Genomic DNA, 17,179 nt, shown 5'->3' on the forward strand with positions numbered 1-17,179 from the left:
CCTCTCCAGCTCCAGAGTCCTCATCAGACACAGGTGCTGCGGCAGTTCCGGGGGGTTGCGCCACTGTTGCGCTTGGTTCTGTGCTGCCACCTGTCTCCACCAGGGCAGGTATTTCATGGAAACTTAGAGTTTGAGGCATCTTGAGACTTGTAAAAGATTTCAACTGAAAAAGAGGGAAAAGATAGTATTAATCCTTAGAAACTTGCCTGGTGCTCCAAACATGGAACAGATGACATGTCGAACCCATAACTAATACAACAATGTCAGTGTTTCTTTTTTTACTGCACCATCGCATAGCTAGTAGAAAAGTAATAGAAAAAATTGCAAGCGTAAGATGTAGCACAATAAAGTTGAATTTACCTGTTGTTGAATGGTTCTTCAAATTTTCCGAAAATTCGCATCACTTTTTGACAAGCTCCCAGCACGCCAGCATCTGCAGCAGTGACTAACTCTGTGCACCACGTGACAGGAGGCAGATGTGTGTGAAAAACCAGACCTCGGGGATGACCTTGAACAGTAGGATGTAAATAACTCACTACTACTCACACACCACTACATTCCAGTAATGGAATTTGAGGCATAGTTGGGTTAATAATAGTAACGATATCTAACATTTAATCACTTACATGTCCAGTGCTATTCTAAATGTTTTTATATGTTTTAGTGTATTTTATTTCTTTTTGAAATGGAGTCTCACTATGTTACCCTCGGTAGAGTGCCATGTTGTCACAGTTCACAGCAACCTCAAACTCTTGGGCTCAAGTGATTCTCTTGCCTCAGCCTCCCAAGTAGCTGGGACTACAGGCGCCCACCACAACACCCAGCTACTTTTTGTTGCAGTTGTCATTGTTGTTTAGCAGGCTCGGGCCAGAGTCAAACCCACCAGCCGTGGTGTATGTGGCTGGCACCCTAACCACTGAGCTACGGGCACCAACCCTGTCTTAATGTATTTTATCCTCACAATGATCCTATGATACAGGTGCTATTGTTATCCTACTGACAGGGGCTGGCAATGCAGACTGGAGAAGGCGCACTAGAGGTCAGAAGAGAGAGGACATGAAATCATGATCTAGAAGACTCTGAGAGTAAAAGGACTAGAAAAAAGTCCCACAGCTGCCAGGCAGCACTGAAGCTCCTAGAGTCAGATCGGCTTTCTCCCCATAAAAATTCACATTTTTCATAGTTTAAAGAACTACGTGAATGCTCTGAAGCTCTGCATGAACCCACACAATATTAGAACTACTTAAAGACAGAATGGCATCATGCCAACAACACATGACTCTAAAATGCCGGAATGTATTCATATATCTAAAAAAAGGTAGAATGTGTGATTCAACATGGGTTTATCAGTCATGCTAGTACCCTGTTTCCCCGAAAATAAGACATCCTCCGAAAATAAGACCTACTTACAGGAAAGATAAGACGTCCCCTGAAAATAAGACCTAGCGCATCTTTGGGAGCACATCTTAAAAGAAGACGCCGTCTTACTTTCAGGGAAACAGGGTATAAAAATAAGGGACACAGAAGCAAATGTAGCAAGATTTATTGGAAAACTCTTCAAAAATGAGCATGCCAATGATTGTTTATTAGTGTAGAGGTGAATGTCGGTCCTTGAGCTCCCTAACTTCAGGTATTACAGGCCCATGGGAAGATATTGTCCTTTTTACAAGAAGGATGAATCAGTATCTTTTAAATTGATGCCATTAAGCTTTTAATTCACTAACACCTCATACTGGTCTGCTTCCTTGCATACCCAACATTCTTTTCTTTTTTTCCCCTTTCTCTCTCTCTTTTTTTTGGGGAGAGGGGACAGAAGCTCATTTTGTCACCCTCGATAGACTGGCATGGTGTCACAGCTCACAGCAACCTCAAACTCTTGGGCTTAAGCAATTCTCTTGTCTTAGCCTCCCAAGTAGCTGGGACTACAGGCGCCCGCCACAACACCTGGCTATTTAAATTTATTTATTCTTTTTTTGAGACAGAGTCTCACTTGGTCACCTTGGTAGAGTGCCATGGCTTCTTAGCTCACAGCAACCTCGAACTCTTGGGTTCAAGCGATTCTCAGGCCTCAGCCTCCCAGGTAGCTGGGAGTATAGGTACCTGCCACAATGCCCAGCTATTGTTTAGAGATGGGGTCTCGCTCTTGCCCAGATTAGTCTAGAACTCCTGAGCTTAGGCAATCCACCTACCTCAGCCTCCCAGAGTGCTAGGATTACAGGCCTGAGCCACCATGCCTGGTTTTGTTTATTTATTTTTTTGAGACAGAGTCATACGATGTTACCCTGGCTAGGAGTGCCATGGAGTCATTGCAGCTCATAGCAACCTCAAACTCTTGGGCTTAAGCAATCCTCTGGCCTGAGCCTCAAGAGTAGCTGGGACTATAGGCACCCACCATAGTGCCCAATTAGTTTTTCTGATTTTAGTAGAGACAAGAGTCTCACTCTTGCTCAGGTTGGTCTCAAACTCCTCAACTCAGGTGATCCACCCTCCCTGGCCTTCCAGAGTGCTAGGATGACAGATGTGAGCCACCACGCCCGGCCCCACATTCCCCACTATCACGGTTCATAAAGTCTGTCCTCGTAACAATTATCTCTCAATCTAATTTACTAAACTGGCATTCCGTTTCCTGAGATTGGTCCCCTTAGGTGGCCTCCTGAAAAGGGTCACCAAGAAAATTCCTGGGTGGAAACTAGATAGCTGCTTCTACCAAGGAATTTTCTGTCCTGGATACGGGCATCTGAACGTCACAGTACAACCTAGCTATGCAGTTAACACACCAGGACAGTGAGAACAATAAAAACAGGGAAGGGGGAGGAGGCGGAGAAAGCGGAAGAGAAACACACCAAATGTGTAAGTGCACTCGTGTAAAATGATTTTTTCTTCTTTTTAGAATTATCGTTAGTGTTCAAATTTTCTACCATTGGCATTCATTACCTTTAAAATCACACAAAATTTCATTAAAAATATTTTATAAAACTGGCAGAATCTGCATGCTGAGTTAGTCACTTTATAATATACTTTACAGGTCTGATTTTTCCTAGAGGTGGTTTTATACGATACTCAAAGAATATATAATTATTGTTATAGACTATATGACAGAGATTTTAATACCTTCATACTTCATAACTAGGCAAGGGAACATGAACTAACAAGCACAGGCCCTTGGGTGTATGCATTTGTCAACATTCATCACTTAAAATTTGTGCACCTTCACTTTAAACATTACCTCAAAAAAAAAAAAAGCCCCAGCAAATACTTACCTTTACCTTTACATTGTTTATGCAATGCAATAAGTCCTTCAGATAATGATATGCACAGATGAAGTATTTAGTGTTGAAGTGACTGATGTCTGAAACTTACTTTCAAATGCATAAGTAAATATAAGACAGATGAACAGCTAGATTAATGGGTGAATGAGTATGTGATAAAGCAAATTTAGCAAGGTGTTAGCAAGCATAGACACTAGTCGGGGGTATGTGAGCATTCTTTGTGCATACTTTTTAAATTTTCAGCATGGCCTAAAATTTTCACAGTAAAAAAGGGCAAAAAATACATGTATTATGACACAAGAAATCAATATCAAACTAACAGTCAATTTCAGTTATTTCATTTTATACTGGTTCAAACGTTAAACAAATGTCTCACTAAATAAAGTGACTGGTAGCTGGATAGTCAATCATTGGCAAGATAATTATTTAAACCTATTACTTACATTGTGACTGTGACAGAATCCAATTCCATTAATAATCTGAAACAAATACTTTCGAACTACTTGACAGTCTAGTCCATTGGAAAAGAGCTCCAAGTCATCAAGAACTGTGTGGTCAACAAACTCAAAGACTAGGTACCATCGTTTCTTTTTCTTACACACTTCCAACAGATTCACCAAATTTTCATGCCTCAGTTGCTATTACAAAAAAAAGGCAAAATAGTTTTCACGAGATCAAATTATTGACAATCAGTCATAATTTAAAATACATTTAGCATAAGAAAACATTAATAAAATACATAAACAATGTAAATCGTAAAAGTATATTCTGATTTTTAAATTACAATTGAAAGACCGTATTGCTCCTCTCTCCTGTCAGAGAACACAATAAAGCCAGTGAGAAAAAGAAATGTAACTCTAATTTTGATGATGCGAAGGGGAATCTATGACCTCTACCTACCACAAACATGGAACTATCAAATGTAATCAAGATCAAAGACCAGTACAGGAAGACACCGAGAGGTCATCTGTGGCTATAAAGCTAGCAAAGCAAGAGTTCTCCAAAGTGACATACCTTGAAAAGAAAAAAAAATTCTTCTTTGATATAAAGAGAACAGAGTTCATAGGCATCAGTGAAAACAACTCTAGAACTGAATGCCACCAACAAGCAGCAGGGGAGGGAGAGCTAAATAAGTAATTATTTACACGGAAACATATTGCTTGGAACAATCTCAATGAGGCAGAGTAGAAAGCAAAACAATTCACTGTAAACGGTTTCATTCATTACAAACAAATTTCAGAGAAATTAAGGAAACAGAATTCAATCCCATACTTAGGCCCATGTCATAACATCCTCGGTGGATTCCTGCTAGCCTGGACCAAAATCCTGGGCTCTCTTTCAAATAAACCTACAAATAGCTGGTCCAAGAAGGACTTATTCATTAAAAGATGACAAACAATCAAAAAGAAGCCAATCCAGGATCTCATTCAAGTTACTGTAAGAAAAGAGAGCGAAAGAAGAAAGGAACACAAATGGCAGATTAACTCGCACCAGAAAAAGTGTTGCCACCTTTAAAGGGAAAGAACCACTAGAACACAACTCTCAAAATCCTCAAGGAAGGAAAAATGTGGTCCAGGAGCTTTATGCCCAGCCCAACTGTCATTCCAGTAAAAGAAAATAGGGAAAAATTTTGAACGTGAGTACTGAATCCATTCAGTATAGTACTAAATCTTATACAAAATAGAAAGTGAATATTTTGAATTAACAATTCACAAATGATATTACTAATAGATGTAAGAAAGGAGTTGGGCATGGTGGCTGACACCTGTAATCCTAGCGCTCTGTGAGTGGGGAGGATAGCCTGAGCCTAGGAGTTCAAGACAAGCCTGAGCAAGAACAAGATCCTGTCTCTACTAAAAAAAAATAGAAACACTAGCCAGGTGTTGTGGCAGGTGCTGTAGTTTCAGCCACTCGGGAAGCTGAGGAAAGAGGGTCACTCAAGCCCAAGAGTTTGAGGTTCCTGTGAAGTATGAAGCCACGTCACTCTACCCAAGACACAGAGTGAGACTCTATCTCAAAAAAATCAATCAATAAAAATAGGAAAAAAAAGGAAGTCAGAGACCACACAGAAAAATATTTTAAAGAATAAAATGACATGATATTATAAATAGTAATTCCTAATACGCAGTGCTAGTACTATTCTTAGCACAAAAGTCCTATGAAATAGGTACAGTTCTTAAATCCTGTTTTATATCCAAAGAAACTAAAGTACACAGAGGTTAAGGAACTTGTCCCAAGATCACACAGAAATAACTGGTAGAGGTAGGATTAGAACCCAGGGATTGGTGGTCTCTATCCCTCTTGAAAACATTTTATTTTGTTCAATTCCTCCTTTGCGTCCAGAACACCTGCACTATAAACTCCCTCAGACCCACAGGTGATTTGTACGTAAAAAAATTAGATTTCCTGGCCTGACTTGATGGCTTATGCCTGTAATCCCAGCACTTTGGGAGGTCAAAGCAGGAGGGTCACTTGAGGCCATAAACTTAAAACCAGCCTGAGCAACATGGTGAGACTCTGTACAAAAATAAGAAAAATCAGTCAGGCATGATGGTGCACGCCCTTAAATTATCAGTAGGTGTGAAACATAAGTAGGCTATCTCAGGAACAATTCAACTTCAAGTGATATAAATCCCTTCAATTGAATTAAGGTGACAGTAGAATGTTAGGGCTATCAGATAGTTCCCTGAGTACTGTGCCTTCAAGAGCCTCAGAGAGGCAGACATAACTTCTCTCACAGGGTATATGACATTATCCAGAGACTCAAATGATGTCTACAATTAATAATAATACAAGAATATCAAGACTCAATTAAAAAACAAGAGAGGATGGCACCCGTAGCTCAGTGGGTAGGGCAGGGGCCACATATACTGAGGCTGGCGGGTTCGACAGCCTGGGCCTGCTAAATGACAATGACAACTGCAACAACAACAAAAACAGCTGGGCATTGTGGCAGATGCCTATAGTCCCAGCTACTTGGAAGCCTGAGGCATGAGAATCGCTTAAGCCCAAGAGTTTGAAGTTGCTGTGAGCAGTGATGCCACAGCATTCTACCAAGGATGACACAGTGAGATTCTGTCAAAAAAAAAAAAAAAAGAATATAACACAGTCAAAAAAGCAAAATGCAAAGTTTCCAGTTTGGCAGCAAACTGGAAACTATAAGAAAAGAATCAAATGGAAATTTTAGAATTGAAAAATATAATATCTTTTATTAGGAAATCAATGATTGAACTTAATAGATTAGAGATAGCTGAAAAAAGAACTGCAGGACAGGTCAGAAAAAAATGTATATATAGAATGACACAGGATGAAAACACAGAAAAGAGTATAAGAAGTCTGGGCAGCATCTGTGGCTCAAGGAGTAGGGCACTGGCCCCATATACTGGGGGTTGTGGGTTCAAGCCCAGCCCCGGCCCAAAAACTAAAAAAAAAAAGAGTATAAGAGGTCTATGAGTAAGGTCTATATACGAAACTGAATTCTTAAATGGAGAACAGAATGAAAATGAGATAGTAGCATTATGACAAGCACTAATAGCTGAACATTTTCTAAAAATTACAAACGATGTTATAAAAATGTACAGCCACAAAATTGAAGCAAGATAAATGAAAAAAAAAAAAAAAAGCACACCCAGGCACATTATTGTTAAACTCCTGAAAAGAAGGAGACATGAAGAAGCACAATAAAACTGACAGGTGATTTTTCAACATAAGCAACGTGAGCCAGCACAATAGTGAAATCCTATCTTGAACATATTGAATTTAATTAACTGCCAACCTACAATTCCATATCTGGTGGAAACAATCTTTTTTTTTTTTTTTTTTGTAGAGACAGAGTCTTACTTTATGGCCCTCTGTAGAGTGCCGTGGCCTCACACAGCTCACAGCAACCTCCAACTCCTGGGCTTAAGCGATTCTCTTGCCTCAGCCTCCCGAGCAGCTGGGACTACAGGTGCCCGCCACAACGCCCGGCTATGAAACAATCTTTTTTTAAAGACAGAGACAGGGGGCGGCGCCTGTGGCTCAGTCGGTAAGGCGCCGGCCCCACATAACCGAGGGTGGCGGGTTCAAACCCGGCCCCGGCCAAACTGCAACCAAAAAATAGCCGGGCGTTGTGGCAGGCGCCTGTAGTCCCAGCTGCTTGGGAGGCTGAGGCAAGAGAATCGCTTAAGCCCAGGAGTTGGAGGTTGCTGTGAGCTGTATGAGGCCACGGCACTCTACAGAGGGCCATAAGTGAGACTCTGTCTCTACAAAAAAAAAAGACAGAGACAGGGTCTTGCTACATTGCCCAGGCCAGAATGAGATAGCTATTCATTCATAGACACAAATATAGCACACTATAGTCTCAAACTCCTGGGCTCAAGCAATACTCCCTCCTCAGCCTCCCAAGTAGCTAGGACTACAGGCATGTGCCACTGGGTCTAGCTTAAAAAAAAAAATGTTCCTTTAAACACAAAGTAGAATGGAGACTTTTCTTAAACTAACAAAAATGAATAGCATTCCTTACTAGTATATCTGCTCAAACCCAGCCCCAGCCACAAACTGCAAAAAAAAAAAAAAAAAAGAAAAAGAAAAAAGAAAGTAAAGGAAGTTTGGGGAGGGGGTTTTGAGACAGAGTCTCACTCAGTCACCTGGGGTAGAGTACCATGACATTAGCCTAGCTCACAGCAACCTCAAACTCCCAGGTTTCATATCTCCTTCCTCTGCCTCCCAAGTAGCTGAGAGTACAGGTGCCCACTAGACTCCCCAGCTAATATTTCTATTTTTAATAGAAATGGGGTCTCACTCTTGCTCAGGCTAGTCTGCAACTCCTGAGCTCAAGTGATCCTCCTGCCTCTGCCTCCAGAATGCTGGAATTATAGGTATGAGCCATTACACACAAGGAAAATGATCTCAGAAGCCAAGAAATAATGGAAAGATCAAAGAATAATGAAAAGGGTAAATATTAAGTATATCCCAATAAATACTGACTATAAATAATTTTAAGAGGGATTTAACTATATATAGAATTTTAAAAACTGAGAGCAATAACACATATATCTCTAGTTGGGTGAAGAGAGAAAAGGAGAAGTGTAACCAGAGTTAATATTTCTAATTCTTACATTGTAAAAGTTCCCATTTAGATATTAATAAGTCAAATTTTTATATTATAATACCTAGTATAATCTCTAAAAGACTAATAAAAGAATGCACAACCAAAGAATTAAAGAGAAAAATAGAAATATAGAAAGCAACTAGGAAGTTGATAAATGAGTACATTATATTAAATGTAAATAGGGTAAACACTCCAATTAAAATACAAAGACTATCAGACTGAATAAAACAAAAGAACCAACTGTATCTGCTTATAAGAGAAATATTTTAGGCTTGGTGCCCATAGCACAGTGGTTACGGCCCCAGCCACATACACAGAAGCTGGCGGGTTCAAGCCCAGCCCAGGCCAGCTAAACAACAGTGACAACTGCAACAAAAAAAAATAGCCGGGTGTTGTAACGGGCACCTGTAGTCCCAGCTACTTGGGAGGCTGAGACAAGAGAATCGCTTAAGCCCAAGAGTTGGAGGTTGCTGTGAGCTGTGATGTCATAGCACTCTATCAAGGACAACATAGTGAGACTCTGTTTCAAAAAAAAAAAAAAAAAGAACATTTTATACCTAAGGACACAAAAGTGTTAATAGGAAAAAGTATTAAAAAGTATATAGCATATAGGCTCAGCGCCCGTAGCTCAGTGAGTAGGGAGCTGGCCACATACACCAAAGCTGGTGGGTTCGAGCCTGGCCCGGGCCTGCTAAAACAACAATGAAAACTGCAACAACAAAAAAATAGTTGGGCACTGTGGCGGGTGCCTGTAGTCCCAGCTAGTAGGGAGGCTGAGGCAAGAGAATTACTTAAGCCCAAGAGTTTGAGGTTGCTGTGAGCTGTGACGCCACAGGCCTCTTTTGAGGGTAACATAGTGAGACTGTGTCTCAAAAAAAAAATGTATATAGCATATAAATAATTATCAAAAAAGTGATGCAACTACACTAATGACAAAATGTACTTTAAGACAAGAAGACAATGTTCATCAACTAGATACAATATTGTAAAGATATCTGTTTTCCCCAAATTAATCTATATAGATTCAATAAAATTCCTAGAATTTTTATGGAAATTGATAAATTAATTCTAAAATTTATATGGAAATGAAAGAGACAAAAGATGATCTTGTAGAAATAAGATAAAATAGGAGAATTTATTCTACCTGATATAAAAACTTACAAAACAGAATAAACATGACAACTAGACCAAGGGAACAGAATAAAGACCAGAAAAATCATGCCTACGTGTAAGAACTTGTGGCAAAAGGAGCATTCAGAACAGTGGAGAAAACATGGTATTTTCAATAAACATTTCTGGGACAACTGAACATCTACAAGGGAAAAAATCATACAGTTTGACTGTTATACACAATAATTAGATCAATTCCAGGTATATTAAAAGGTAAATATTAAAAGCAAAACCGTTAAAAAAATAAAATAAAATAAAGCAAAACTGTTATGCTGTTTGATGATAATATAAGAAAATATCCTAATCTCTAGGCAGAGAAAGGCTTCTTAAGTAGGTCCATAAATGGCACAAACCCAGGAAGGCTATGTTAACCAGTGTGATGAAAATGTGTCAAACGGTCTATAAAACCAGTGTATGGTGCCCAATGATCACATTAATGTACACAGCTATAATTTAATAAAAAAAATAATAAAATAAAATAAAACAACATAAATGGCCCAAACCATAAAAAAAGATTCAAAATTTGACTACATTGAAATTAGCAACTTCTGTCCAGCAAAAGACACCATTAAGAGAGTATAGGGGCGGCACCTGTGGCTCAAGGAGTAGGGCACCAGTCCCATATGCCGGAGGTGGTGGGTTCAAACCCAGCCCCGGGCAAAAAATAAATAAATAAATAAATAAGAGAGTATAAAGAAAGCTCAGAAAGTGGGGAAGAAATCTGCAACATATATAGGTAGTGTATGATTTTTTGAGATGATATATATATTCTAATGTTTTTTAAAGAATTTTATAGGGCCAGGTGAGCTGGCTAATACCTATAATCCTAGCACTTTGGGACCAGCCTGAACTTAAGATCAAGACCCCATCTCAAAAAAATAGCTTGGCATTGTGCCTGTAGCCTTAGCTACTTGAGAGGCTGAGGCAAGAGGATCTCTTGAGCTCAAGAGTTGGAGGTTGTTGTGAGCTATGAGACCACAGCACTCTACCAAGAGTGACAAAGTGGGACTCTGTCTCAAAAAAAAAAAAAAAATATATATATAGATAGATAGATTTGGGTGTACAAAGGTAGTTTTGTTACATACAATGCATAGATTAGTCGGGGCTTTTAGTGTAACCATCACTTGAATAGTGTTCATTATAGCCATTAAGTAATTTTTTACCCTCTCACCCTTCAGAGTCTGTCTATAATTACACATAGCTGTGAGCAATGATGCCATGGCACTCTGCAATGGGTGAAAAAGTGAGACTCTGTCTCAAACCAAAAAAAAGAGAGTAAAACTAAACTACAGTGATTAGGAATGCATGTTTAGTCTATAAATGAAAAAGAAAATCAAGGCAGTGATTAACATCAAGTTAGTAACTGGGACTCACATAAAATGGGTTGTTGGCAATGTCTTATTTCTTGAGATGGGTAGTGGTTTCATGAACATTTGCTTTGTGAAAATTCACTGAGCTATAATTATTGTTTTGTGCACCATCTAATATGGGTTATATTTAACATTTAAAAAATAATAAAATGATACCCCAAATTAACAATCCAAAGACTGACATTAATTCATATTCAGGAGAGAATCAGTGGACTAAACGATGAGTGAGAATAAACTCTGCAGCACGGTACACAAAGAGACAAACAGACGGGGAAAAAGACAAGACAGAGAGGATTCGCTGAGAAATTTAAAATATGTTGACTTATGTCCCAAAAGTTGAGGAGAAAGGGAATGAATGGACTGAAATAATATTTGAAGAAATATAATAACAACTAAGAATATTCAAAAATTAGTAAGAGAAATCATATCGTATATTCATGAAGAGCCAATGAATTGTTAGGATAAATTAAAAGATATCTGTACTAGAAACATCATTGTGAAACTGCAGAAAAACAAATCTAAAGGGAAAAAGATTGTAAATAGCCAGAAATCCAAACCAATTTATGCTGTTCAGAATCGGGACAGCTGTTACGGGGCTGGAAGTGGAAGGCATAGACGCTGGAGGAGGCATAAAGCAGCGGTGGGTGTGCTCAGGGAGTTTGCTTGTTTACTATTGATAGAGATACAGGAGTCTCCCTCTGTGGCCCAGGCTGGAGGGAAGTGATGAGAAAAAGCTCACTGTTGCCTCCAACTCCTGGGCCCAAGCAATCTTCTTCTCTCAGCCCCCTAAGTAGCTGGACCTACAAACACACACCACCATGCATGGCTAATTTTCAAAAAAAAAAAAAAAAATTTAGAGACAGGATCTTGCTGTGTTCCCCAGGCTGGTCTCTAACTCTTGGCCTCAAGCAAGTCTTCCCAGGGTTGAATTACTAAGGTTAGAGGGATGAGCTGCCACACCACCAATTTTCTGGTTAAAATTTCTGGAAATTTTAACTCACTGTTTCTTGACTTAAATGCTGGCTGCATGAGCTTGCTTAGTTTTTGAAAATTCAGACATGTACACATATTCTTATGATATGTAAACTTCTCTGTATGTATGTGTCAATAAAAAGATGAAAGAAAAAAACATCCACATTAAAGAATTAACTTAAAAAAGAATAGCAATTGGTCTCACAACTGACTTCCAAGAGCCAAAGTGGAACCCAGAGAACAGAACAATGTTATCCTCATTTTGTTGACAAAAAAATAACTGTCACGACTGCCAACTTAAAATTCCATTGACGGCAAAAGTATCTTTCTCTGGCTCAGTGCCCGTAGCTCAGTGGTTATGGCGCCAGCCACATACACTGGAGCTAGCGAGTTTGAACCCAGCCTAGGCCTGCCAAACAAAAATGACAACTACAACAACAACAAAAATAGCCAGGTGTTGTGATGGGCACCTGTAGCCCCAGCTACTCGGGAGGCTGAGGCAAGAGTTTGAGGTTGCTGTGAGCTGTGATGCCACAGTACTCTACTAAGGGCGACATAGTGAGACTCTGTCTCAAAAAAAGAAAAAAATCTTTCCGAATAACAGCAAAATAAAAACATTTTCACACAAACTAAAATTGAAATATTTTGCTCACAGTAGATCCTCACAAAAGGAAATCCTAAAAAATGTCCTTCAAGAAGAGGGAAGACATCCTAAAATCATACAAACCATCGGGCTAAGTATAATGAGACAAAAACTTACCTCGTGCACAAATTAGTCATACTATTTTTCTAGAACTGTAACTTAATCTTGATCAAGAAACAACTCATATTTTTTCAATTTAATATATGCATTCATTTACCTTTAGTAACTTGATTTCCCGCATTGCAATTTTTTTAACCATTTTGTCATCATCACTTTCTAAGAACTTCTTGATGGCCACAATTCTTCCACTATCTTTATTCCTACACTTCATCACCATTCCATAACTTCCTTCTCCAACCAATCCTAGGTTCTCATATTTTTCCATTTTAATTTACAACCAGTCGGAACTTTTTTTTTTTTGCTGTGGAAACCAACACATAGAGTTAACAATGTTGAGCATATTAATTTCCTCCATCCTCCCAACAAATTAATTCTTCCCTGATTGTTTTCATGTTACAGCAGTCACTGTGTTCATGGCTGTCCTGGGTTAACTCATGATTTCTTCGTGTTTCCACACTTAAGCAGCATTTTCAAAATACATACATTTTATAACAGATAAGGTGAATGAAATTGAAGCCATTAACTTTTAAATTACTAAATGCCATGCTAATGGAATCCAGTATATTTTTAATATCAATAAAGTAACTCAATGGAACTATCATACCTAAAAATTACCATTCATTTTTACACAGATGTGAAAAAGGCACAACTGGGGCGGCGCCTGTGGCTCAGTCGGTAGGGCGCCGGCCCCATATACCGAGGGTGGCGGGTTCAAACCCGGCCCCGGCCAAACTGCAACCAAAAAAAAAAAAAAAAGGCACAACTGAATTTGGTTTTAATGAAGACCAATTTTTTTCACACCAGGTTAGAGATCAAATATTTATACACTTTCTATACAATGGGAGATATTTATATACTTTCTATACAATTGGGAAAAATGGATGGAAATATTTATATACTTTCTATACAATTGGGAAAAATATGTAATATAAAATGATCATTTACCAAATTCATATTAGGAATCTTTGATAAAATATTTTTCTTTACTTTATTATACTAATTACTATATTGAACTCACAAAATAAGAGCAATGACATCAATATATAAGCAGATCTTTTAAATGAAATATTAGTACTACCAGATATAGTAAAACTATTTTTTAAATCCCGTTAGTGGGCTCAGTGCACGTAGCACAGTGGTTATGGTATCAGCCACGTACACAGAGGCTGGTGGGTTTGAACCCATCCCGGGTCAGCTAAACAACAATGACAACTTCAACAAAAAATAGCCAGTGTTGTGGCAGGCACCTGTAATCCCAGCTACTCGGGAGGCTGGGCAAGCCCAAGAGTTTGGGGTTGCTGTGAGCTGTGATGCCACTGCACTCTATCAAGGGCGACATAGTGAGACTCTGTCTCAAAAAAAAAATCCTGTTAATGATCACTCATTATAAGTATGATAATTTGAAATTCATGTTCAGAATCTTTTTACTTTTTTTTACATTTATATGACATTTTCTGAATAAAGGCAATCCTAATACAATCTTTCTTGTTCTACTAATGATTGATGAAGGTCTAGCAATCATTGTACAACATGTTTTGGTATAGAAAAAGAAATTTCAGTCCATATACAGATAGATTTCAATTCATAAGCTTTGATTGCCTTGATATATCAAAGCTAATAAATTAAAACTACAAAGGTACTTTTATTTTAAAAATCTGAATTTGAGGGTGGCACCTGGGGCTCAAAGGAGTAGGGTGTCAACCCCATATGCCGGAGGTGGTGGGTTCAAACCAAGCCCCAGCCAAAAACTGGAAAAAAAAAAATCTGAATTTGAAATTAAATTTTGGCCAACAGTGAAAAGTATTCCTGTAAATCCCAATGTGGTTACAAAGGTTTTGGGAGAAAAAAAGTCTTTTAATAACTATATGTCCAAATGATGATTCAGAGTTGAATTTTCTTAAACCTGACAATATATAAATACTCATTAATTAAACATTGGAGATAAAAAAATTCTTGCCTTTTATATTATGTACTTATGGCAATCTAAAATTAGTTTACGTAGATTGTAAGTTCTCATGTTTTTCTTCCTTCTTTACTGGTACAGGGATGGCAAAGACAAAATATTCTCTTTGTTCTAGCAAAGTATGATAATCCAATACATAAATATATTTTTGGCACTCAACATTTATAATTTGAGATTATATTATATATTTTTAAAATATAGATATACATAGAGAACCAGAAGATTCATCTTTCAGTGGGGGAGTGATTTAAAAACTATACAAATTAATACCAGCTCAAATTATTTCATTATTTTACAACCAGTTTTGATAGTAGATGTACTATAAACTATTTATACAGCAGTATCTCAGACACTAAATTTCCAGACATTTTAATTTCTCTTAACTATTTTTAATAAAATGTATTCAGAAAAATTCTCAATGCAATTCTACACCTCCTTCCTTTAAATTTTTTTCCTTCCATTAAAAGAGTACATTTTATTAAGAACCAGGCTCTAGGTTTATTGTGTCAATGAGAAAAATAGTTGGAATCTATAACCTGAGTCATTTAAACGCATTTTGTAATCAACATCTTCAATATTTGAAAATGCAAAGTGAACAAAATAAAATTTACCTGAAGTGTGTCTAAGGTATTCTGAAACATATCACAAGCTAACATTATTCAGGTTGACAGCTTCAAGTTTATTCTCCCAACCAGCTGCACATTTGGACACACCCTATTGAACATACCTGCTTTTACAAGTGGCACTGTCTACAAATAACCTTAAAAATATCAGGGCCTACAAAGCCCCTCGATTCCTGAAACAGTCATAAACTATAACTTTCCGTGCCTTCTATTCTTTCATGTAACGATATTACAAACTAAAAAGAAATCTGGCCCATTAAGGTGGTATTTCTGGACATCAGCCGTGTAAGCCTATGGTTCTAATACCAACAATTTAGATAAAATACTTGAACAATGCTAATTTTTTATTTTGTTTAAGAGACTGAAATGTTTTACAGATAAAATAAAAAGACAATAGACGCCTTTAAAAGTATTATGCTTACTGTTTCTTCAAATCCTTTCGCATGGAAAGAACCAAAGGTTTTCAACTCGGAAACAAATTTGAGGCGAAATGCATCTCGCTCGCAGGTCTAAAGATGCTGACTAACAAACCAGCAATTCCAGCGCCGCTGTGACTTCCTCCGCGGGCACAGGCACGGGCTCCGGGTGAAGCAGGCAGGGAGGCAGATGGACCTCGGCCCGCCGCAAGCTCACACTCCGGAGGACCGCGGGCCGCATGCTGTCGTCAAGGCAACGACCTCGCTCTGTCCCCAACCATAGGCGCCAAGTCTCCGGAGAGAGATTCGGCCCAGGTTAGAAGGCGTCCCTGGCAGGCACCAACACCTGTCAAGGCCAAGGCCCGAGGAGCAATTAGCTGGCGTGAAAGGGCACCACCTCTCGGCTCGGGCGGCGTCCACCCCAGCGAACCTGCCGGGCTCCCAGCAGCCGGGGCGAAGGCGTTGGCCACCCAGATGCAAGGGGGCGGGTCCTCGCCGCCCGGGTCCGCCCCGAGTGCGCCCAGCCTCCCTTGTTCCGATTGGCCGAGCCCCGTCGTCTCGCGCTCTGATTGGCTCAGGGCCAGCCACCTCCCTTTACCTACCGCTCTGCCCCCAGACCCGAGCAAGGGCTGCGGCTCCACACACCTCCCTCTAGCGGAGGGGAAAGGCTGTAGTTAGTGAAGGGCTGTAAGGACCCTGCAAAGAGCGCGGTCAAGCGACCCTCACAGCCCGCCGGCTGGGGCTGGGCGCGGCCCCCAAGTGCGCTGTCTCGGGAAGGCGCGGCCTGGCCGGCCCGATGCTTCCTTTCTGTTCTAGATGAGGGTGACAGTCTATATGGTGATGACTTGTAGGTGATGGCAGGACCTGATGCCGTGGGCTGTGGGAGGCAGTGAAAGTCAGGGGCGGCTGTAGAGATCCAAGAAGGGGAAGAGGCACTAACTGTGTGAGGTACAGTGCTGGGGCGGTGGCAGCAGGGAGAAGGCGCACGGGACCGCCGTGTCGCGGCTACACGGAGTGAGACTCGGGCTTGCCATAAAGCTTGCCCTAAACGTAAAAACGTTTGTGGGACAGCCGATTCAGCCCATGACCCGGCAGGACTGGGGGGTCAGAATCGGGCCCATGCTGAAGTCACACAAGGAACTTGTGGCCTCCCGGCATTCAAGGAATTTGCGACAGTGAGGCCATGAAAGTTACTTTCGTTTTCATTCATGATAGACAAACATTTCATAAGCATGTTTGATCTCTCGAATACCATGATTCAGGGAAGAGAGTATCCTCGGTAGCGGACATTTATACCCTCGTCAATATTAAAGTACTAATAACTAATATTATTCATTCCTTCTTAATATTAATAAAAACGCTTTATTTGTAACCCTTTGAGAGTTTGGTTAGCATGCGTTAATTTTCCAGTGCTTAATTACCTTGACCAAATTGCTTAACATTAGTTCCTGAACCAGTAATATTGAGGACCAGGCCTGGGACCTGGTATGAAAAACACAGAATTCTTAACCCGGCACGCTGGCTCACATGGGTAATCCCAA

At 39.7% G+C, this 17,179-nt stretch overlaps 1 protein-coding gene across 3 annotated transcripts in view; it reads right to left on the reverse strand.

Moving 5' to 3' along the window:
- Positions 1-16,117, reverse strand: part of CDKL2 (cyclin dependent kinase like 2) — a 47,437-nt gene extending 31,320 nt beyond the window's left edge. For all 3 annotated transcript variants that reach the window (XM_053584843.1, XM_053584769.1, XM_053584685.1), the window contains exons 1-3: positions 15,645-16,117; positions 12,734-12,937; positions 3,713-3,907 (exon numbers count right to left, since the gene is read on the reverse strand). In XM_053584843.1, the coding sequence (XP_053440818.1) occupies positions 3,713-3,907; positions 12,734-12,901 (363 nt within the window). In that variant the 5' untranslated portion in view covers positions 12,902-12,937; positions 15,645-16,117. The remainder of the gene's footprint in view (positions 1-3,712; positions 3,908-12,733; positions 12,938-15,644) is intronic.
- Between the last annotated feature and the right edge of the window lie 1,062 nt (positions 16,118-17,179).

The sequence above is a fragment of the Nycticebus coucang genome, chromosome 1 (assembly GCF_027406575.1).
Source record: "Nycticebus coucang isolate mNycCou1 chromosome 1, mNycCou1.pri, whole genome shotgun sequence".
In the NCBI taxonomy this organism is placed as follows: Eukaryota; Metazoa; Chordata; class Mammalia; order Primates; family Lorisidae; genus Nycticebus; species Nycticebus coucang.